Source organism: Platalea leucorodia (assembly GCF_965183815.1).
Source record: "Platalea leucorodia genome assembly, chromosome: 12".
Lineage (NCBI taxonomy): Eukaryota > Metazoa > Chordata > Aves > Pelecaniformes > Threskiornithidae > Platalea > Platalea leucorodia.
This window is the reverse complement of record NC_138834.1, coordinates 4052842-4072219: the sequence shown is the minus strand read 5'-3', so window position 1 is coordinate 4072219 and position 19378 is coordinate 4052842. Positions and strand designations below refer to the sequence as shown.

At 36.9% G+C, this 19378-nt stretch overlaps 1 protein-coding gene across 1 annotated transcript in view; it reads left to right on the top strand.

The window, feature by feature from the left end:
• Positions 1–19378, top strand: part of ADGRD1 (adhesion G protein-coupled receptor D1) — a gene marked incomplete at its 5' end in the record, with an annotated part of 159647 nt that overhangs the window by 25727 nt on the left and 114542 nt on the right. Inside the window, 5 exons of the mRNA XM_082325460.1 lie at positions 483–542; positions 1814–1931; positions 2865–2975; positions 4736–4811; positions 8210–8351. Of these exons, the coding sequence (XP_082181586.1) occupies positions 483–542; positions 1814–1931; positions 2865–2975; positions 4736–4811; positions 8210–8351 (507 nt within the window). The remainder of the gene's footprint in view (positions 1–482; positions 543–1813; positions 1932–2864; positions 2976–4735; positions 4812–8209; positions 8352–19378) is intronic.

Genomic DNA, 19378 nt, shown 5'->3' with positions numbered 1-19378 from the left:
ACTTGAACAGTGCCCACCATGAAAGACCTTGACCTCAAAAACAACATTTAAGTGCAAAAGTTAAGCAGATAATAAATGGTACAAGTGATGGGACCCAGATATTTAATTAGTGCTATTGAAATATCTAGTCATCGAAGACTAAAAGAGGTATTAATGTCATATGAGTTTAGATAAAATGGGAAAATAAGTTCACTTTAGTCTTAGTTCCAGTGATGTCACCTCAACTGTAGTATAATGATTGCACTTTGGGAGTTTCACAGTGGTGTTACTTTTAATAAATAAACTATTACTTTAAAATGTCACCATACAGAACATGATGAGAGTGCTGGCAGGTAGAGGTGAATCTGTGACTTGAATGAAAATGGGCTTGTCATCTTAAAATAAACCTAAGACAATCCTAGCAGAGGTGTGCCTTGGTTCCTTACCAGGAGATGTTGCTGATTAATAAATAATCAAGTAATATAGTTTTATTTATCTTTTAGGCATTTTTAAAAGCTGTTGAAGACTTTCTGTTATTGCCCAGCCAGCCTGATGTACCAGAGGTAAGTCAAATGGGCTTAGGTTACTTTGGTTGCATAACTTCACATGGATAGTAATGTAACTGCTTGCCTCTATTATCCTTCTTGTTAGGACTTTCTGTCAGTGAGACTTACTTATTTTCTCATATGTCACTTTCATATTTGCAGTAAAGATCTACAGACAAAACAATAATGTCGTTTCCTTTTATGTGTTTTTGAGGGTTAAAATAAGGGAACTTTTTTCTGCTGCGTTTTCCACATATTTCAGGATGAATGAAATGAAATTGTACTTATAAAATGAGATATTGTCACTAAAGTAAGTGTTTAATCACTCCTTTTTTAGCACTGAACTTTGATATTTAAAAGTTGACATTTGTTTTGCAGAGTGATGTTTTTCAGTACAAGTGAAATACGCAGTAGTGCTTACCTGTTCAGTGAACTGAAGCTTTGAGAGAGATTAAGCCTAATATAGGGAAAAGTAACTTGTATCGATGTTCTTTCTCTTCTAGTCTACCTTTAAGAGTGCAGAGAAATACTTGCAGGAGGAACCCAGGAATTTCCTGAGATTTTTGTTTGAATCTTAAGGGAGCACAGATTTCAGAAGAGAGAGCTTTTAAACTGAGAAAAGGAGAGGCTAAAGTGAATTAAGGTCTCACTAAAGCCTAAAATGCTTTTAAGAGAAAAAGACGTCTAATTGATTTAAGTTCTTAGACTAAATTGCTTTATCATCTCTGACGTAAATAGATTTCAGATAAAATAGATTTCTTTTTCATTGAAACATGCGTTCACTCCAAGATTTTTATGGATCAAGTTTCAACCTCGAGAGTTGTTTTCCAGGGGTCATATAAACACTTCTAAAGTAGCTTTATACTGGGAACCATTTTAATAAAGATGAAAGAAAGGCCAAACTGTAGTGTCTCAGCTTATATTCCGATAAAGATCTGATACTGGTCTTTATATATTGTCAAAATAATGTGCTCAGTTCTTGGCCTCATTCTGCTGATTCCTGAGTATAATTATATAGTCAGTCAATTGACTGTCAAATGCTGGTGAGAGCAGAGAGTCATTGGGAGACATTCTATAAAACATAGTATTTTATAAGGTCAGGCTCTGGGTGGCATCAATTTGTGTAACATTTTATCCACTATATGTGAAAAAGGTTGTGCAGAAAGTCACATTTGACTTTGGATGGTTGACTGATGAGTCACACAGGAATTTAACATGGCACCTTGGTATTTTGTGCTATGAACTGCAATTTCTTTTGATGTAGAGCCTTCCCTTTCTTCTTCCCCCAGACCACTCACATATTTGGAAGTTTAATTCAAACTATTGACAGTGTGATGGCTCATATGACGTGCAATCTGGACGAAAACTCGCTACCTTTAACTGTTGAGGGCTCATCATCTGTGGCAGGTAGGCTTTAGCAGAAATGTTCTCTCTGGACTGTCTGGGTGTCCTAAACGCTTCTATGCTTGCACCTGCTCCTTTGCCAACATGAAGGAGGAAATCAAACCAGATAACTTTCTCTTTTGAATACAAAACAGTGTTTCAGTTTTAGAAAGATGACTGTGCAGTTAGTCCAGAGGTAATCAGCCTGACTGTACTTGAACTTCCTTGAGGTTATTTGGGGAGGGGTGTGGAATTTGAATTCTATGAAATGAATCTAGTAATACTATACTATACTAATCGGCAGTTAAATGGCCTAGAGCTCTTATGCAGCACTTAGAATTTGCAGATGTCTGGATGCTAGAAAACCTTAATTTTGCAAGGTTTTTGCAAGAGATTGCAAATAGTAGGAATAGTTTTGACCTTTTAGGATAATTTTATTTTACTGCCGTTTAGCATCCTAGCACCCTAATTTCATCTGTGTCTTTGGATGCTACAGGTAGCAAAGGTAATTTATCTGTTCTGGCATTCTGCTCTGCCTTTTTGAGACCCGTGTGAGGGGGCAAATAACCTGAGCGGTCACCAGTACCATTAATCACTGCACGTAATCTCTTGGACGCTGGCATTCTCAAATGGAGCAGTGGAGGTCTGAAATAACGCCTTCAAATGTCAGTGGAAGAATGTGTTATCAATCTGGTTTGCTTGCCCTGGTAAGCTCAGTATTTGAGCACGGGTGAAGTGATCCATGGTATATTAACAGTGTGCGTACCACCTTCTCTGTATTAACGGAGTGAGATATAAAAGGCAATTTTATACTTGGGGAATTTACTATCTTTTCTGCAAACATCCGGGGTTTTAAATTCAAGACTTGCAATAGCTATTAGGGAAGTCTAGTTGAATAGTCAAGTAGGTTGTAGAGACTATTGATTTTATCATATTTTTGTCTGGGTTATCACACAGATTACAGCTTGGTCAAAATGCATCCTCAGACTCTGAATTTGTCCCACTATCGATTTCCATCTCGAGGACAGAGTTATATTTCCATTCCCAGTGAAGCTTTTCATGGAAAAGGTAAGGAAAAATCTAAAGGGAGGAGAAGAGTCATGTAAACAGGGTATCCATAAAAGGATTTTTCTTGAAAACAGGTTTTGATTTGCTTTTATTTTTCAACTGATTTGAACACTGTTGATCATACCGGTTCTAAAGAAGTAGCAGTTTTCCTGTCATACTATGAACGATTAATGTGGTAGAATTTTCGTATTACTTGAATTAATCTTGAATAATACAGCTGGGCCACAGAGACTGAAGCCATTTAATTTTGACATCTTTTTACATCAGAGAAGCCATAATTTCATAAATTATTTTTAATCATCTGAACTGATTATTTTTAAGGAATTCAGAATGTCAGATCAGGTATTACTTATCCCATCATGCAAAATTGCTCTTAAAATGTTGTATGAAATTAAACTAGTAAATGACAGGTTTAAGCAACAGCAGCTACAGAAACAGCAGGAAGATGTAAACTACAGTCAAGGCAAAAAGGCAAAACTCAGAGATCCATACCTAGGCTAAAATTTTAATAATCTCAAAAGGAAGGTATGTCAAAAATCTGAAGCTTTAGTCAAGACTCTAAAATAACAATGTTTGAAGTTAATTATCTATGTTTTAATCAGGGATTGAAGGAACCTATTTACAAAAACATCTGACTGCATCCTCAAATCTTTGAAAATCTGACCTGTGTGCCCTAAATTGCAACCCATGGAATTTATACACCCAGAGACCTTTCCGCAGTCACCTCCGTTGAAGGAAGGCTGATCTCTATTCATAAAGTGCAAAGTTAGCTGCAGATAACCTGCAGTGAGAAATACTCTAATAATTACTGAACTGTCTACCTGATTTGTGATGACAGCTTTGTTTCTTTGCACTGGCAGGGGGCTCTGGCTGGAAACTTGACTGCAAGTGCTCTGAGGCTTGAATAACTATAATTACAAACCAACTTGTAACACCAAAAATAGCATGTGAGAGGACGTTTTTTCCTTTCCCACTTATAAAGTCTCTCACCATGCAGATTTTTTTTTTTTTTTTTTTTCCTTCAGAACATTATCATGCTTGGTATCCTGAGATGATCCAGCCCATTAAATGTTTAACTCTTTTTCCAGCTAAAGCTCACTTCTGAGCAGTTTCAGCCTTCAGGCCACACTTCTACACTGTCCAAATGAGCTAACCTAAAAATTTATTATTCCGCCTTAAACAGTAAACACTATAAATACTTGGAACCCAGCAAAAGGGATAGTGAAAGAAATGTGTGTGGCTGACACTTAGAAAGCACACATCTATGTCTTCACTCAGATGCTGGAGTACCCATAAATACTGGGAATGCAGGCAGCAAACAGACAACCAAAGTGGAAACTGCTTGCCCGTGTTTGAGTTTCATAAACTGCCAGTTAATGTAGGTGGTGGTGAAGTAGCCTTGAGATTACTGTAGCTACCATTGCGACATTGACTCTGGTATGTCATGCGACCCTTTCTAGTGCTATGTGGGGGATTTATGATTGACAACTGATTACTTTAACAACTTATTTTGGAAGTACAGTTGTGCAGGGCAAGTATCCTTCTATTTTACTTTTGATGTCTCTCTCCTGTGCCGTCCTGCATACTTTTTCACTTGAAAGAATAATCAGAAATAAATAATCAGAAATCTGCTGGAGCAAAGATATGAAAGTTTGCAGAAGTCAAGGCTCTTAATTAACATGGAGTTTCAGGTCTAGGAGAGAAGTGTCTCTTGCTTACAACTGTTGCTCTGAGGAATAACCCCTGTTCCCTTTTCACAGCTTGGATTACCATTGTCGGCCTGCTGTACCATAACATGCACTATTTCTTCCATAATATCAACCCTATGGATACCAAGTAAGTATCTCATGGTGTAACAGCTTGTTTGTTACCTTAGTGATACACCTTTCTAACAGTCATGTCATTATCAACTGTAAATAAATTATGAGCCATAATCCTGATTCTGCAATATGGCGGACATGTAGTCATTAACTAGAGAGAGATTAAAGCTTACATTAGATGTTTTACTTTATGTTGCAGTAAAATAGGTTCCCGTAGCGACATGTTTGTCTTTCTTTGTCTTCTCCTTCCATTCATCATATCTGGTATTAGAATTTCATAATTTTGTCTCATAAAAGGAAATTACATCTTTTCTCCTGACACACATAAAGATAAAGCTTACACTAAAATGAAACAAGTAAGAAAACGTAACATCCCTCTTTAGATAAAATCTGAATCCTAATCCTAGAAACCTGTAAAGTAATTTTACAACAGGAGATCAGGCAATGCTTAAAAGACCTTTTGTTTTATATGCTGCATCAGTGAAATCATTAGCAGATAAGATAAAGTAAATGCAGAGCTGTATATCTCTTGGCAATGCAGTTCCCCAGAGAATTTTGCAAGGCCATTCATGTAAATCATTACACTTTGCTTTTAAGCTAGTATGACTTTATGTTTTTACTTGATCTGCACTGGGGTATGTAGATTAGCTTACACTTTCTCTCAGTCTTTTCCAATCTGTGACTTTTTGGTGTGTTTATGACAGCAGAGGGAAAGATGCAGCATCTCGGCTGTCATGAATGTCAGGGATTGCCTCCCTGTCTTTACATACAGCTCTATGGAAGGTCATGATTGTGGGAACTCATTTGTGAACTTCAGGGTAAAAAATCCAGGCTTATGACCGGATTGATCACACTGAGATAATTACACAGCTATTATTAAGTAGCATTTTTAACTCAAGTAGCGAGTTGTACTGTTGTTTACCCTGCTCTTTCAAAAAAAGGGCACTTGGCAGGTGGCTGTAAAGGAACTGTGCCATTAATGTGCAGTATTTCTTATTGGCATGAAGAAATAGAGGCAGTAATTTACAACAACTTGTGTTTTTCAAACAAGAGGATCGGTGCAATTTATTAAGATGATAAACTATAATCTCAATTCTCAAAGAGAGAAAGAGAATTAATATGGTCTTGACTTAGGTCAAAGTTTAGGAAACGTGATGTGATTAAAGATGCTGTATGTCACTGTGCTCTAATGCATTGTCATAGAGTCTACAGCTCCTGGGGCTCTGATGTAGCGAAATAAGAGAGTTATGTCATCTTTGCATACATTTTCTGAATTTTGTGGAATAGGACAACCTGGAGACCGATACCTGTTCCACTGAGTTGTATGTATTTTTATCACTCATTTTTGAGAAGGAAGGAGCTGGTGCTGCTGCAATCTTAAAAAGAAACACAAAGACACTGGAGAAGAAACGCCTGCTAGATTTCTATAACTAATCCAAGCTACTTGAACTGTTTGCAGAATGCAATGCACTACAGAATCACATCTATAAAATTCTAGATGCAGATCTGTCCGAAACAACATCTAAAAAACTAGTAATAACTTACAATTTTTTTCCCTCTGTGGAATCAAACCCTAGGTATTCAAAAAATGTTTTAAAAATAAGCATGTAGTTCTCCCCTGCTTGGTTTTCTTTTTTTGTGCTGTACTATTACAACTTTTTTGCTTACATTTCACTAGAATAACAACGTTTTCCCAGAGTAGTTTGTTTTAAAGACTTTGTTTTTATGTTCCTTCTAGCACTGGGCTACTTGAACACCTGTAATTTTGAAGCCTGTCCATTTTCTTCCTAAGGGCAATTTTTTTTTTTTTTGTGGTGGAAAGCTGAAACCAAAACTCTTGGAGCTTTTGTGCTATACAGACAGATGACTTCTATTTTCAGACTACATAAATAGCAGTTTCTAAGGGGAGTCAGTTTTGATTCTTTACAAAAAAAAAGATTCAGAAAAAGGTTTTGAGCCCAGTTCTTTTCCCACTCATAGAGTTTGTGTAAATCTGTAGTAATCCCACTGAAGCTGAGCGACAGACTCACTGCCATCTAACATCCAGGGCCACAGTGAAGACAGGTTTGCGTATGCAACAGAAAGACTGTTTCTTGCTTGTGCTGAAGTTTTTTTTCATGCTTCAAAATTCATCTAGCTCTCTAAAGTTAAAACAGCAGATAATGGGTGTCGAAAAAACGTCCATCCTGTTAATCTGTGTAGGAGAAATCTCAAAATGTCAGATGGTGGTCTTAACGTTACGAGTCCTTCTCTAAACTTTTCATATCAGGGTAGCAAATTCTGCCCCAAGATTAACAAATTCAATTCGTGTGCTCGTTACTGGGAGCAGAAGTAATGTCTGATACTGATGGTTTTTTGTGGTCAGAACTGAGGACTGGTGCTTGGGGTTGTGCTAAATGAGTTCTGTTTTATTTGACCTTGCTGAGGAATGGAATGAAGTTATTTTAATGTCTGACAACTTTTTTTTTTCCTGAAAGAAAAACAAGAAACCATTGCAAACAGGTGGCAGATGTAAATAAGATGTTTTTTAATGTGCTTTGTAAGCTGGCTCTTTCCAGTGGTGTGCTAAGTTTGGAAACCCACACTGATGGTTAATTTGCCATGGCTCATATTTCTCATATTAAATACCATTCATTCACATACTGAAGAGGTGGATTACAGAGACCATTTTACTCCTGCACAGTTTGTTACTGATACTGTAAAAAATTTTACCCTACAGCCGAATGGATCTTAGTTACTCCTAAATGTGCAAAAATGCCAAAGTCATAAGTTTTAGCTGAAAGCAGAAATGAAACTGTTCTTAAGTACTGCAAAATTACTTCAGCCTAGGAAAAAAAGTATTACCTGGACTAATCAGATGTTTAGTCAGGTTCAGATATTTGTTTTGTGACCTGAGTTACTCTCTAACAAACCTAACTGGACATAATCAATTTTTCAAAGCAAAGCTAGAAATTATTTCTAAGTATATTCCTATGTATATGTTTATATGCATTATATATAAGTATGTGTCTTACACACTAATAATTATATTTACTTAAACAGCCTAAAATCCCCGCAAGTTTTCTCCTCACTTGGATTGCTTTGCTTAGTTAGGTTATTTTTAGATCCCTTACTTTGTAGGATTCTAATTTTCTAAAGCACTTTCAGCAAGGCTTGTAAAGCTTTGCAAAAGAGGAGCAGAATGAAGGAATACTTATGGTATCAAGTCTCCTAACGTCTAAAGCTCTTCCCTATACTTTGTAGCTGTTGCTTCTAGTCCTGTAGGATCTTTTGGGGCCGGATCTTGCTCCCCTATAGAAATTCATTGACTTGAATGGAAAAAGGAGGTCCTGTGTTCCTGTTGTTGTGGGTCTTGTGGATGAACTAAAAAACTTTTGTTGGTCTAATTCCTTAATATATTTGTTTCTTTCCAAGGATTGCTGAAGCTGCTGCCTACAAAGGCTATATGATCTCAGCAACCAGTTATCTTATCTCTATCAAAGTGGAACCTCTACCCAAGTTGTCCCACAATCTGTCAGGATCCCCTCTTATTACCATCCAGCTCACCCACAAATTGGTAAGTGAAATGGAAATTACCAGTTTAGGCTATCATCAGGGCTGTTCAAAACTTCGGTGTCTGTGATGACTTTTTTGTGTTTTGCTTGTAATTTTTGTGGGCGTTTTTAGTAGTGATTCAGATGGTATTTGTGACTACAATATTATGTTTTTCCAACCATTACGCTTCAATGACTCCTCTTTCCATCATTGCAAAAGGCTGATTAGTGCACGTGTTTAAAAAGAAGGTGAAGTGACAAGTATAGCTTTAGGCCTTTCTGTATGTATCGTTCTATGGATGTGTTTGTGCACTGTACAATAGGATGGTATGAATTGCTGCTTTCTCATTAGAGCTGTTAAAAACAAGAATTCACTTATGGTTTTTGCTTTTGGTCTTAATCCACACTAAGATAACTGAGGTGTTTTGGATGTTCTCATGAATAAACCTAGAAAAGGAACTCCTCCAAGGGCAAAGACAAGTATGAAGGGCAGAACAGCTCTTGGGATAGGAGTGAGGCAGGTTCAAATCCCTGTTCTAGTGTGAACAGCCCTTTCTAGAGAGCAGAGCATTCTGAATCTGAGAAACAAGAGACAGGAAATATGAGAATCTGAGAAAACTTGGAGACCAGTTTCATTCAAGCTGATCCATTTTGGTAAGACAGTTCAGTTTCACCAAATCAGCATATGCCAGCAAGAAACTGGAAGAATACCTGGTTTTGTTTGCTCTTGGAGAAAAAGACATCTCTCTTTGTCTTGTCAGTGGAATGGAGAATAGCTAAGTTCAGACTCTGAGGTGCTGGCATGAGGCATGCAGCACCTATGAACTACTTACAGCATTGAACGGAAATGGAAAAGAAAGATTTCAATTCTTAAATGTTTCCTAGAAAACATCTCTTAGATGTTCTTCTGAATATTTTATCATATTTTTCTTTCAATGGCTGTTTTGAAGCCAGTTTATCTTCTTCCTGTTGGGATTCTGATAAAGATGGAGTAGGCTACAGAAAACAAACACATGAAAAAACCCTAAGGCATAGAAATGAAAAGTGTTGTTTTGCTGACAGTTTTTCAAACTAAGGACTCTCCTGAATGTCCCTAGTGGCCTCTTAGAGGCGGACACTTGCGAAGTGAAGACTCTGTATTTTGGGTAGATCATTTACAAAATGTACTTTGCTTTATTTATTCGAGTACCTCCTCGTGCTTTAGTATGATGATTTACTAGCAGGCTGTTAAACAAACCTGTGGTTCTTTTCTTTATGCCTGTTGACTTTCACTGTGAAGATCACTGGGATCTTGGTATACAGATAGAAATTTTACATTTATCATCTGTCTCTTTCTCTGTTTCAGTCAGCAGAATCCATGAGAATATGGTATGAACATGTCTGCCTAACATAGCCTGTGTGTAACAGATACAGGTTGATTGGGAGTTTCAGACTCTACCCAGAGCAGTGTGTGCTTTATATTGTGCATTAGGGGAGTGGCTGTTTTCTTTTCCAGAGCTCTGATTGCTAATTATCATCTATTATCTACCAGGATATTTCTACAGTTACTCTCATTTTGGGGAACGTTCAGGTTTTACGAATCCTGCTAACACCTGTTCAGGTGTGACTTGGTTTTGGTGTTTGCTGGGGTTTTTGCATGTCTGTTTGCTTTGTCTTTTTAATTTTATTTTTAAAAAATCCTTATGGGAAATAGGGAAACTTATCCCATTGTGTTAACACCATTGAAAATGTAGCTCAGTGCTGTCTGAAATCAGTCCATAAATACATGTCGATACATTTGTATATAAAGTTCTGAGAATTTTAATTATAAGGGGGGAAATATGTCTAAATATGTAGTGAGCATGATCTTAAACTCTGTTCAATAAACTGTACTGGGATAATAAATGTGCTAGATTTTGCTCTCAGGCATACAACCCTGAAAGGAGATGGATAAAGCACAGAAAGCACACCCCTCTGAAAGACAGGGAACTTTTTACCCGCTTATTTAATCCCTCCAGTAATAATCTGCGGCTGGCTTTTACTTCTTATTAACTGGTACCACCCTGTTACTCTGACAAGAAGGTTGAGATGCAAGGAAGTTTGCTCCACAAGTACGGTTACAAAATTCATAATCTCATTGTGTGTTTTACCTCTGAATAATTTGTGGACTTGAATTAGAAACTGGTCCCATGCTGGACTAAATATCCATTTCTCCAGTGTTTTTCAAATCAAAACTAAATGCAACTGTGTGAGATACTTCCTATGCTTGTTCCAGAACCTAATTTCAGTAATATCTGATGGTGAAACACTTTGTATTTCATAGAATCATAGAATCATTTAGGTTGGAAAAGACCTTTTAAATTTATCAAGTCCAACCATTAACCTAGCACTGCCAGGGAGCTTGGTTTATCTACTTTATCTCCTAGCTTGGTTTCTAAAATGCCTTTTAAAATTCCAAATGACATGTAAAAAATCCAAATGCTAAAAACTTTTAAATGCTAAAAACTTTCAAATGCCAAAACATTCTAAAAATCATCAAATGTGTTGAAACAGAAATTCTGTTTTGACATCACAAAATATTTTATTTAATTTTTTGTGTGCAGTATTTCATTTATATTGTTTTGCCAGTGGAAAAGTAATAATCTAGAGTCAGAATAGGTGTTTAAAAGGAGAACTAGGTGTAAAAGTTTGTAAAGAGAATTAATAAAGCAATAGTTTGAGATCTGGGCAATGGAAATACGTCTAGTTATCTGCTCTGCCTTTCTTGTATATTTTCGCTATTAATGTGAATTTGCTAAAAAAGCTATTAATCAGTGAGCAACAGAACCAACCCAGATGCCTCTGGGTATCTTATCCATGGATTCCAAATTCTGTGAGTGATCTTTAGAAACAAAGATATAGTGTAGATAGAAATACACTGAATATTTGTCTGTGGGGAAGATGCATGGTAAGGAGTTGTGAGTAGAATGTGTGCAGCTCTGCCGAAGTGGTATATACATTGAATTTGATAGGAAGACTGCTTGCCTCTGACACCTATGGCTTTGGGAATATAATTTCTCTTCTGGCTTTTAATTAGCGAGCATGTTTAATATTAAGGAAAGGATGGATAGAATATACCTTCCAGTTATGCATAAGTAAGGCAACAGTGGGCCAAATTGGTTCTCTTTAACACTGCTGTAGATTTTAAAAAGCTGCAATGAATTCCATGGAATAATTTTAAACAATATAAATTTAGACAATTTACTTGTGAATTTCCTTAAGTAAATTACTTCAGCAAATTTACGCAAGTAAATTTAAGTGAATTTACTTAAGCAGATTGGAAAATGACTGCATGTCTCTGAAACCTTTCATATGATAGCAGCAAAGGTCCTTTCTATCATACTACGTATTATTTCACTCCGCCATTTGGTTGAGTATGATTGCTCATTAAATAAAAGTAGAATTTAAAATGTTAAAGAAATTCTGGCTGCAAGATCACTGTGTTAAAGTATGCACTTTAAAATAAAGAGTAACAGTCAAGTTATTTATGTAAGTTTATGACTGAATATAATGATTAAACCAAGAGCATAAAATCTGGCTTAGAAATCTATTTCATCCATTAAAATACTGCTTGCTTGCTTATAATAATGGGAGAAGCATTTGAAGTGGATACCAATCTCATTCTTACAGTTGCCTGTTTGTTCCACTTAATGTTCTCAGTTTAACAGAGAGGAAAGTGTAATTAAAAAAAAACCAAAGTAAAAAATAACAAGTCCAAACAAATAGTTTTTCTCTATTAAAATTTGGGTCTGGCTTTTTTCAGTTGATCTAATTTAGTTATAGCTACTCCAATGGAGTCTACTGGATTGCACAAGTAGAAAAATGAGAGGAGTGAAAGGACAATATGGTTTCTTGTACTGATTGTAGTGATGCTTGGCACAGCTTAATAAAACTTTAATTCTTTCTCTTCTAGTGTGTATAGGAAAATGCCAATCATTGAGCAACAGAAAACAAAAGGGAATAAAATAAAACACGTCTGTTTTAGGAAATAGTTACCAAGAGAATGTCTGTGAACTGAATATCACCACTTGAATCAAAACTTCACAGAGCATTTATCATTCCGCAGCCTAACTCACTGTTAGTTACATCTTTTCTTAGGCAAGGATTCTCTGGGTTTCTCTGAAATTGTCTGCATTTTTTATGTAGCTTTTAGGAGCTTGTGAGATTATTAGATTTCTCTTTCTTTTTGAAAGATGAGGCGATACAAACTGATGCTAATATCTAATCAATTAAGTGAGAATGCAGGGAATACTTATAAATGACATAGTGGTGCTTCCTTTTCTAGAGCGCACCATGGGGCAGAGGGCACGGAGTGCACAGGAGAGATGGGTGCCCAGCCTGGGGGACAGGCTGGAGGCTGAACTGGTGCTGTGGAGCACGGGGGCCGAGCAGTCACCTCGCAGTTAGTACACACGCTGTTAAGGGCATGGGTACACGGACTAGGGAGACTAGACAACAGACTCACCTCCATCAGAGAGTACATAAGAAGAGGACATCAGTAATTACAGCCATTAGGCCTTGACGTTCAGGCTTGCAGCTGGATTCTCATGGGACCAATATTGCTGGTTGACATTCTTTCTACCAACAGAGCAGGCAGAAAATTTTCTGGTCAAGCTTCCATTAGTGGAAAATGGTTTTCTGACCTAAAATAGAAATTCTCATGAATCAGGATGAATAAGTCATCCCAATTTTTTCACAGGATAAAAATATTACTTGTTTAATTCTTCTTAAGAAGTAAAGACTCCCTGTGGATAGGATAGACAGGTATGTTTTACTTCTTACAGTGTTATTTTTGTTTTAATTGTCACTATTCTAACAACAGTTTATTTTGTTGCACGATCCCTAAAACTGTTTTTCCTGTTACTCTTTCTTTTATCTTATGAAAATATTAACAGCTTTAGAAAGATTGTTTTGCAAGAAGACTTCATCAAGGATTTAAAATCAACTTCTTTGCATAAGAACATAAAGTGATTAAGTGTTTTATTCTTTCTGCCATTCTGAGGAATGCTTATCCACTCTTTCTATCCACGGTGTCCACTTTTATAACACAATGACATAGCTGGGGTAAAAAGCAGTTCTCATTTTCCTTCTCCGTAGATATAAGATAGCTTTTCCTGTGGTATTTGGGGATCATTGAGGGCCATTTTGCTTGAGGCTTTTTACGTATTGAAGAATTACATTCATGGATCTTTTTAATGACTGTCCTTTCCTTCCCACTGCTTGGGGTACAAGGTGAAGATGGGAGAGAAGCAGTAGTACTTTGTGACACTGTAGCTGTTTTACTAATAGTGGGATTTTAAATCTCATTAAATACTTTATAGTGTTGATTCAATGTCTGTCATAATACAGTCTTGCCAGTCAACATATACCTGCGCGAAGAATGAGAAGAGCTTGCTCTACATATACATATTGTTTTCTTTCCATAGCTCACCTGAAGAACTATCAGACAAAGGCTTTAATGCAAGAAAATTACGTTTATTGACAGCTAGTATTCATATCATACTCGGTGCGAACGCACGTTTTCCTCTAAACTTACCCGCTCCCTTGATATACGTGCTGATGGGGTCAGGTCGTAGTATGTGGTAGTCTCTGTTGTTCTGGAAACTGGAACACTTCCAGCCCATCAAGGAGGACTGGAGTGAGAATAAGGGAAATAGTAAGAGGATTAACAGTGGTAACCGTTGCTCATCTCTAGCCAATGTGTATTATGGCTGAAAATGTTGACTGCATGGTACCCTGCATGGGTACCCTTGAATGGGAACTCTTGATGAACTTGAACCAAAAGAATAGGCTATGTTCCTACTGGATAGCTACTCACATCAAACTCATTCTTACAGCTTGGCACATGTATTGGTAATTTTAATAGAAAGTCCAAAGACCAAAACAGTAAAGATACAGTTATGCTAGATCCATGCTCCTTAGCAGAGCTACCCTGAGGCATATAATTTCGGCTTTGGTATTGAATGGACATAAAGAATTTGAATATTGGCTGGTATTAAGGTGTTAAACTTTGCAAAATGTCTAGGATATCTTTGGAAAAGCTTTTTTACATTCCCAACATCTTGGTCAAAGAAGATTGACAAAACTTCAGATGTTGAACACACAATGTCTTCAGACAGGCATTGTTCCTCATAACTGTAAAGAGGTCAAGTTAGATTAAAGATGCATTTTTTAATTATTTCTTTACAGCAGGTTGCATTATTTATTCTAATATAAACATTTCTCTTTACCAGCAAAATTTGGTCTAAACTAAGCCCTCTAAGAGACAAAAGTTGATACACTAAGTTAAAATAGTCAGTTGTTATTCAGGAACATTTCAGTGAAAGACAGACATTTTTTGACTGATTTTAAAAATGATGATGCTCTGGTCTTCAGCAACTTGGATGAACTACTGTCTCCAGCAAAAAAGATAACAGAAATCAACTAACACCTCCAGTGTGTATGGGATGATGTGAATACTGATGGTAGTTTTCAGCTGAAGAAGTCTCAATCTTGACCTGTCCAGATGTTTTGTAATGAAGCAACAGTACATTTTGTAAAATGATTATCCTAAAAAATTTCTGTTTCTGGCAAGATGTTTTGCATAGCAGGAGCAACTAGAGAAGAACTAACATTTCACTTATATGATCCAAGAAATTACAGCACAGGGTAGACATTTAGGAGAGATGAAGGTCAAGGCTGAAATGCATACACAACATGCTCTGGCAAGTGTCAGAAGAGGCAACAGAGGAGAAATGGTGTAAAACTGTACCAATATTTTGTCAAATCCATATAGCTATGTAGCATAGACCTTGATCTTTGACCACACTGAAGTCACTTTTTGACACTGTCTTGGGGACAAAGTAGCTGTAAATTTTTATCTTTCCTGACAAGGGAGCTGACCATCTTTCAGCACATAGAAATACCAGCTTGGTGTAAATCCAGAGATATTTGGTGCAGAGAGGGTGAAGGTCTGACTAAGGTGATGGGACGAAAGGGGAGCATTCCTGCCCTGGATGATGCACTAGAGCACACTGTGCTCACTGCTCTGTTGATCCCTTACTGGCACCATAGAGAAAACTGCCTTATGGCTAGAAGAAAACTTTTTGTACACTAGTTTCAAACACTTAGAGGCTTCTGTAGGTTTCTCCAGGGCTTTATTTTCCCGTTCCTTTTTGCAGAAGGGGAACATGTGCAGCTGCAGTTTTAGAGAATTATAAACTCCTGACTGTTGCACCCTCTGTGAGAGGGCCTCGCACGAAGGTTAGATGCAAATTGGGAATTCTTAATGTAGCTGGGTTCCCCCCAATATATTTAATGCAAATGCCACTTTAAAGATTTGTTTGAATCTGGGGGAAAAAATGTGCTTTACTAAGATACTACCAAGTTAGGACTAATTTAGCATTGTTCCATCTCATTCCTTTGCTCCATATGGTTCATTTTAACAAACGTAGTGCTTGGAGAATTGTCTGCCTCACCATGAAGTGTTAATCTTTCCTACCATTTTATTACACTGAATCATTCAAACAGCTGCTTCTCTCCTCATTTTTTGACCAGCTCCCCTCTCGATCATTTCTCTGCTTCTGCTCTTTTACTTTCTGCAATGAATGCTTCCCATCAGAACCCTGCAGTGACCTGCTTCCTCTAAGCTCCTCGCCAGAGCGCTTCATCAGTGAAGCTTTGTCAGCTTTTCCTGTTAATCCCATCTCATATTCTGTTATGTGACTTTCTTAAATCTCCAGAACCAGGAGTCATATGAGAGCGTCACCATTCATTATTGTAAGTGCAGCCTGCCCATCTGGGAAGTGCTCTCTTGGGGTACTTCTTTGGAGATGGTCAAGTGCAGGGAAAAGCTAGACCACCTCTTCTCTTAACTGTGCTCCCATTATAAAAAAGTGCTGGTAGTTGTCTTGCAGTTCGGGGAGATAGAAGTAAGGTTAAGGACTATTTTCATTGAGCTTTTTATGAGGCAATGGGACTTTTGCCTCTAAAAGGTACCTGAACATCATCCTTCTCTCTGTTGTCTTTTGCCTGGCCAGCAGTGTGCCATGTCCCAAGGTTTGTTTAACATCATTACTGATAGGAAAATAAAATGAGAGAAGAACCAACTCCCATTTGTACACAAATATTAGTGCTACCCTGAGAGAGACAAATCAATGTGGAGCCAATTTATTTTTATGGCAAGTTAAGCGTTGACTAATTTATACATTGATCAAGGAAAAACAATGAGTTTTGCCCACATCTGCAGAACAAAGGTATAGTTTTTCATTGGATGGACTTTGCCAGAAAAACTTGAATAAAGTACAGTTGAAACTGTGACTCTTACAGAGTGTACCACAATTAAGCAAAAAGAAAAAAATAATAATAAAGCTTGTAATTTAAAAATCAATGCGAAGTTTGGCACTTTGTTACGCAAGTTAAATCCTTGCTATAAATAATACAGAAAATCCATTGAGTTCAAATGAGAAATGAACATTGTTGCAGCTAATTTTCTTGCTCCTGGGCAACCTTAAAATACCAGTAGTCATTATGATGATATACAGCATCTCTTAAAAATACAGCAATGGTTCTGTTTTGTTAATGTTATTAACAGAAACATCCCAGGACTTATTTTCTCATAGGAATCCATTCTAAAAGCCTAGAAAGGTGCAGTAACAAAAAATATAGATTTTCATTAAGCACATTGAAGATTGCCTGTTGGAAGAATCGGGATTGCATTGTAATAAGCTGTAAGTCATGGAAGTTTTCATTTCCACATCAGAACAGACTTAAGCCTTTGAAGGCACAATACTTTCCATGTGTTATCACTCATCTGTCATGAAACAAGTCCTCAATATTTCTTTGTAAATGAGTCCTTTGCCTTTGAGGTGGATATTGGAACAGGACTGAAGCCATTGTGAAGTGGCTGAATATTTTTGGAAGTGTAGAAGTAAAGTTAGCTTTCAATTTTAAGTTTAGTTGCTGACTTTTTTTCTTTGGGTATGTGGGTAATTTTATATGCCAGTTTCCACTTAGTATCTATAAAATTACCTCTTGCCTAAAGAAAATAATCAGTGGTGACTGGAACCAAGTGTTGTCAATCTGCAGCAAAAAGCATCTGCTTTTTCTCTTTCAAATTTCTGCTTGTAAGCGACAGTGCCTCAGCAGTTGGAGGGCAGTTAATACCAAGCAATAAACTTTGAAAAATCTTGCTGACTTATAAACCCAGAACTGAATTCTGCAGTTATCTGATTTTACAAAACTGTGGCATCTTGTGCTACTTCACACTCTGCCTTTGATTGAACATTTGTCACTGGAGGAGAAGAGAAAATTATAGGGTTTATATTTGACATGATCAAAGTGATGTAGAGTTCTGTCCCAGCCACGAATACAATTTTAAAATTCAATTTAGTTCCTCTTGTTTAAGTTCCTCATCAGTGACTACATCCTGAAAATATCCTTGCATGTGGTGATGGTTTATTGCGGGAGTTCCAGCTAGTTGTGCTACATGTAATGAATTGTCAGGGTTTCTGCTATAAAACATTGTATTTATTTGCACAATGTTAATGCAGATATATACATATATAAATAGTATAAAGAAAAGTTACTGCAGAGATGAAGTAGCCAACATTCAGATGTTAGTAAATTTGATGTTTAAAATTATAAACAGAAAAGTAAGAATAACGTACCACCAGTCCCTAATCCCTACTGTGAGCATGGATCCTGTAAAGTCTCCCTTGATGGGGTCAAGCTGTTTTGAAGTGGCAGAAGTAAACTGTAGCATTTGAAACCACAAAAAGCTGGATTTAGATTAAAAATGCCCCCCCCCCCCCCTTTTTTTTTTTAAAGGTCAGAAATAGTTTTGCTGATTGAGAATTTCAGATTCACTGGAGTCAGATACTTAGGGAGAGTGTGTTTTCAAAACTGTTTTGTAAAGAGATAGATTAAGCATAAAGGGTAAAATTCTGATTTAATTACAATCCATGGCAGAACTGCTGACTCCCGTATGGCCAAGCTTTCAGTCCTCACTCTAATGGTGATCTAATGTGGCTTTCAGACTGGTACAACTCCATTCTTCGTTATGCTTAACAATTTGAAGAGAAAACAGAATCAAGTTCAAAGACTAAAAATGAAGATTTGTTTCAGATAGTTTGTCTGTTGACTGTACTGGCAACCAGTGTTTTTTAGTGAGTAGAAATCTAATGCTAATGCATTGCTATCTCTCCATTAATTACATCTTGAATAATCCATGTAAAAGCAAAAAGAGAAAGGACTTTCTGGATTAGTGTGATTAGGTTCCAGATAAGTTACTGTGGTGGAGGGAAGTTTAAGAAAGATGTTCTTGTCTGTTTTCTTTGATTTGTTACAGTTTGATCCTTCACATTTCAGCTGCGTCACGTTGTACGTTGTCTGGGTTCATACTGGATGTCTTATGCACATTGGCAAGATTTAAGATCTAGATTTTCCTAAGCTACTTATATTATTTTTTACTATATTCTCACATATGGCACGAATTAAATCGGAGTAGACCATGCACCTAAGTGCTGAGAATTGCTCTTTAAGCCAGTTTTCTGTCACTATCATCTTATGGGTACCTGTGAGAGGCAGAATTGCCATGATACCACTTGTTGCACAGGACGAGTCCTAATGGTTAAATGGGCCTCTATTTATGAGGAATACAGCAAAGGTCCTCTGTACAAATAATTTCTGAAAATGCAAAGTTCTGTCAGCACATAAATAAATAACAAGTAGAAAGTTCACTAGAAAATTTCTTGCTAGTTATTTCAGCTGAAGTGCCATCTGCAACTCTATTTATTTAATCTAATTTGGTTTTTATTGCTTTCAGTAGTATGAACAACCTGTTGTAAATTCTCCTTGAGGTACTTTGCAGTAACAGTTGCTAGTTTTTTGGCACTGATGGTGACTTCAAAACATTAGCACTAAGTATTGAGGGAGTTAGGCTACTTTTATTAATTATGTGTAGTTTGAATTCTTTGCTTGTGCTCTTTTGCCTGTTAGATTGTGAGTTTACGTTTCTCGCTTGCCAATCCAAGACATTATCACATGCTTGTAT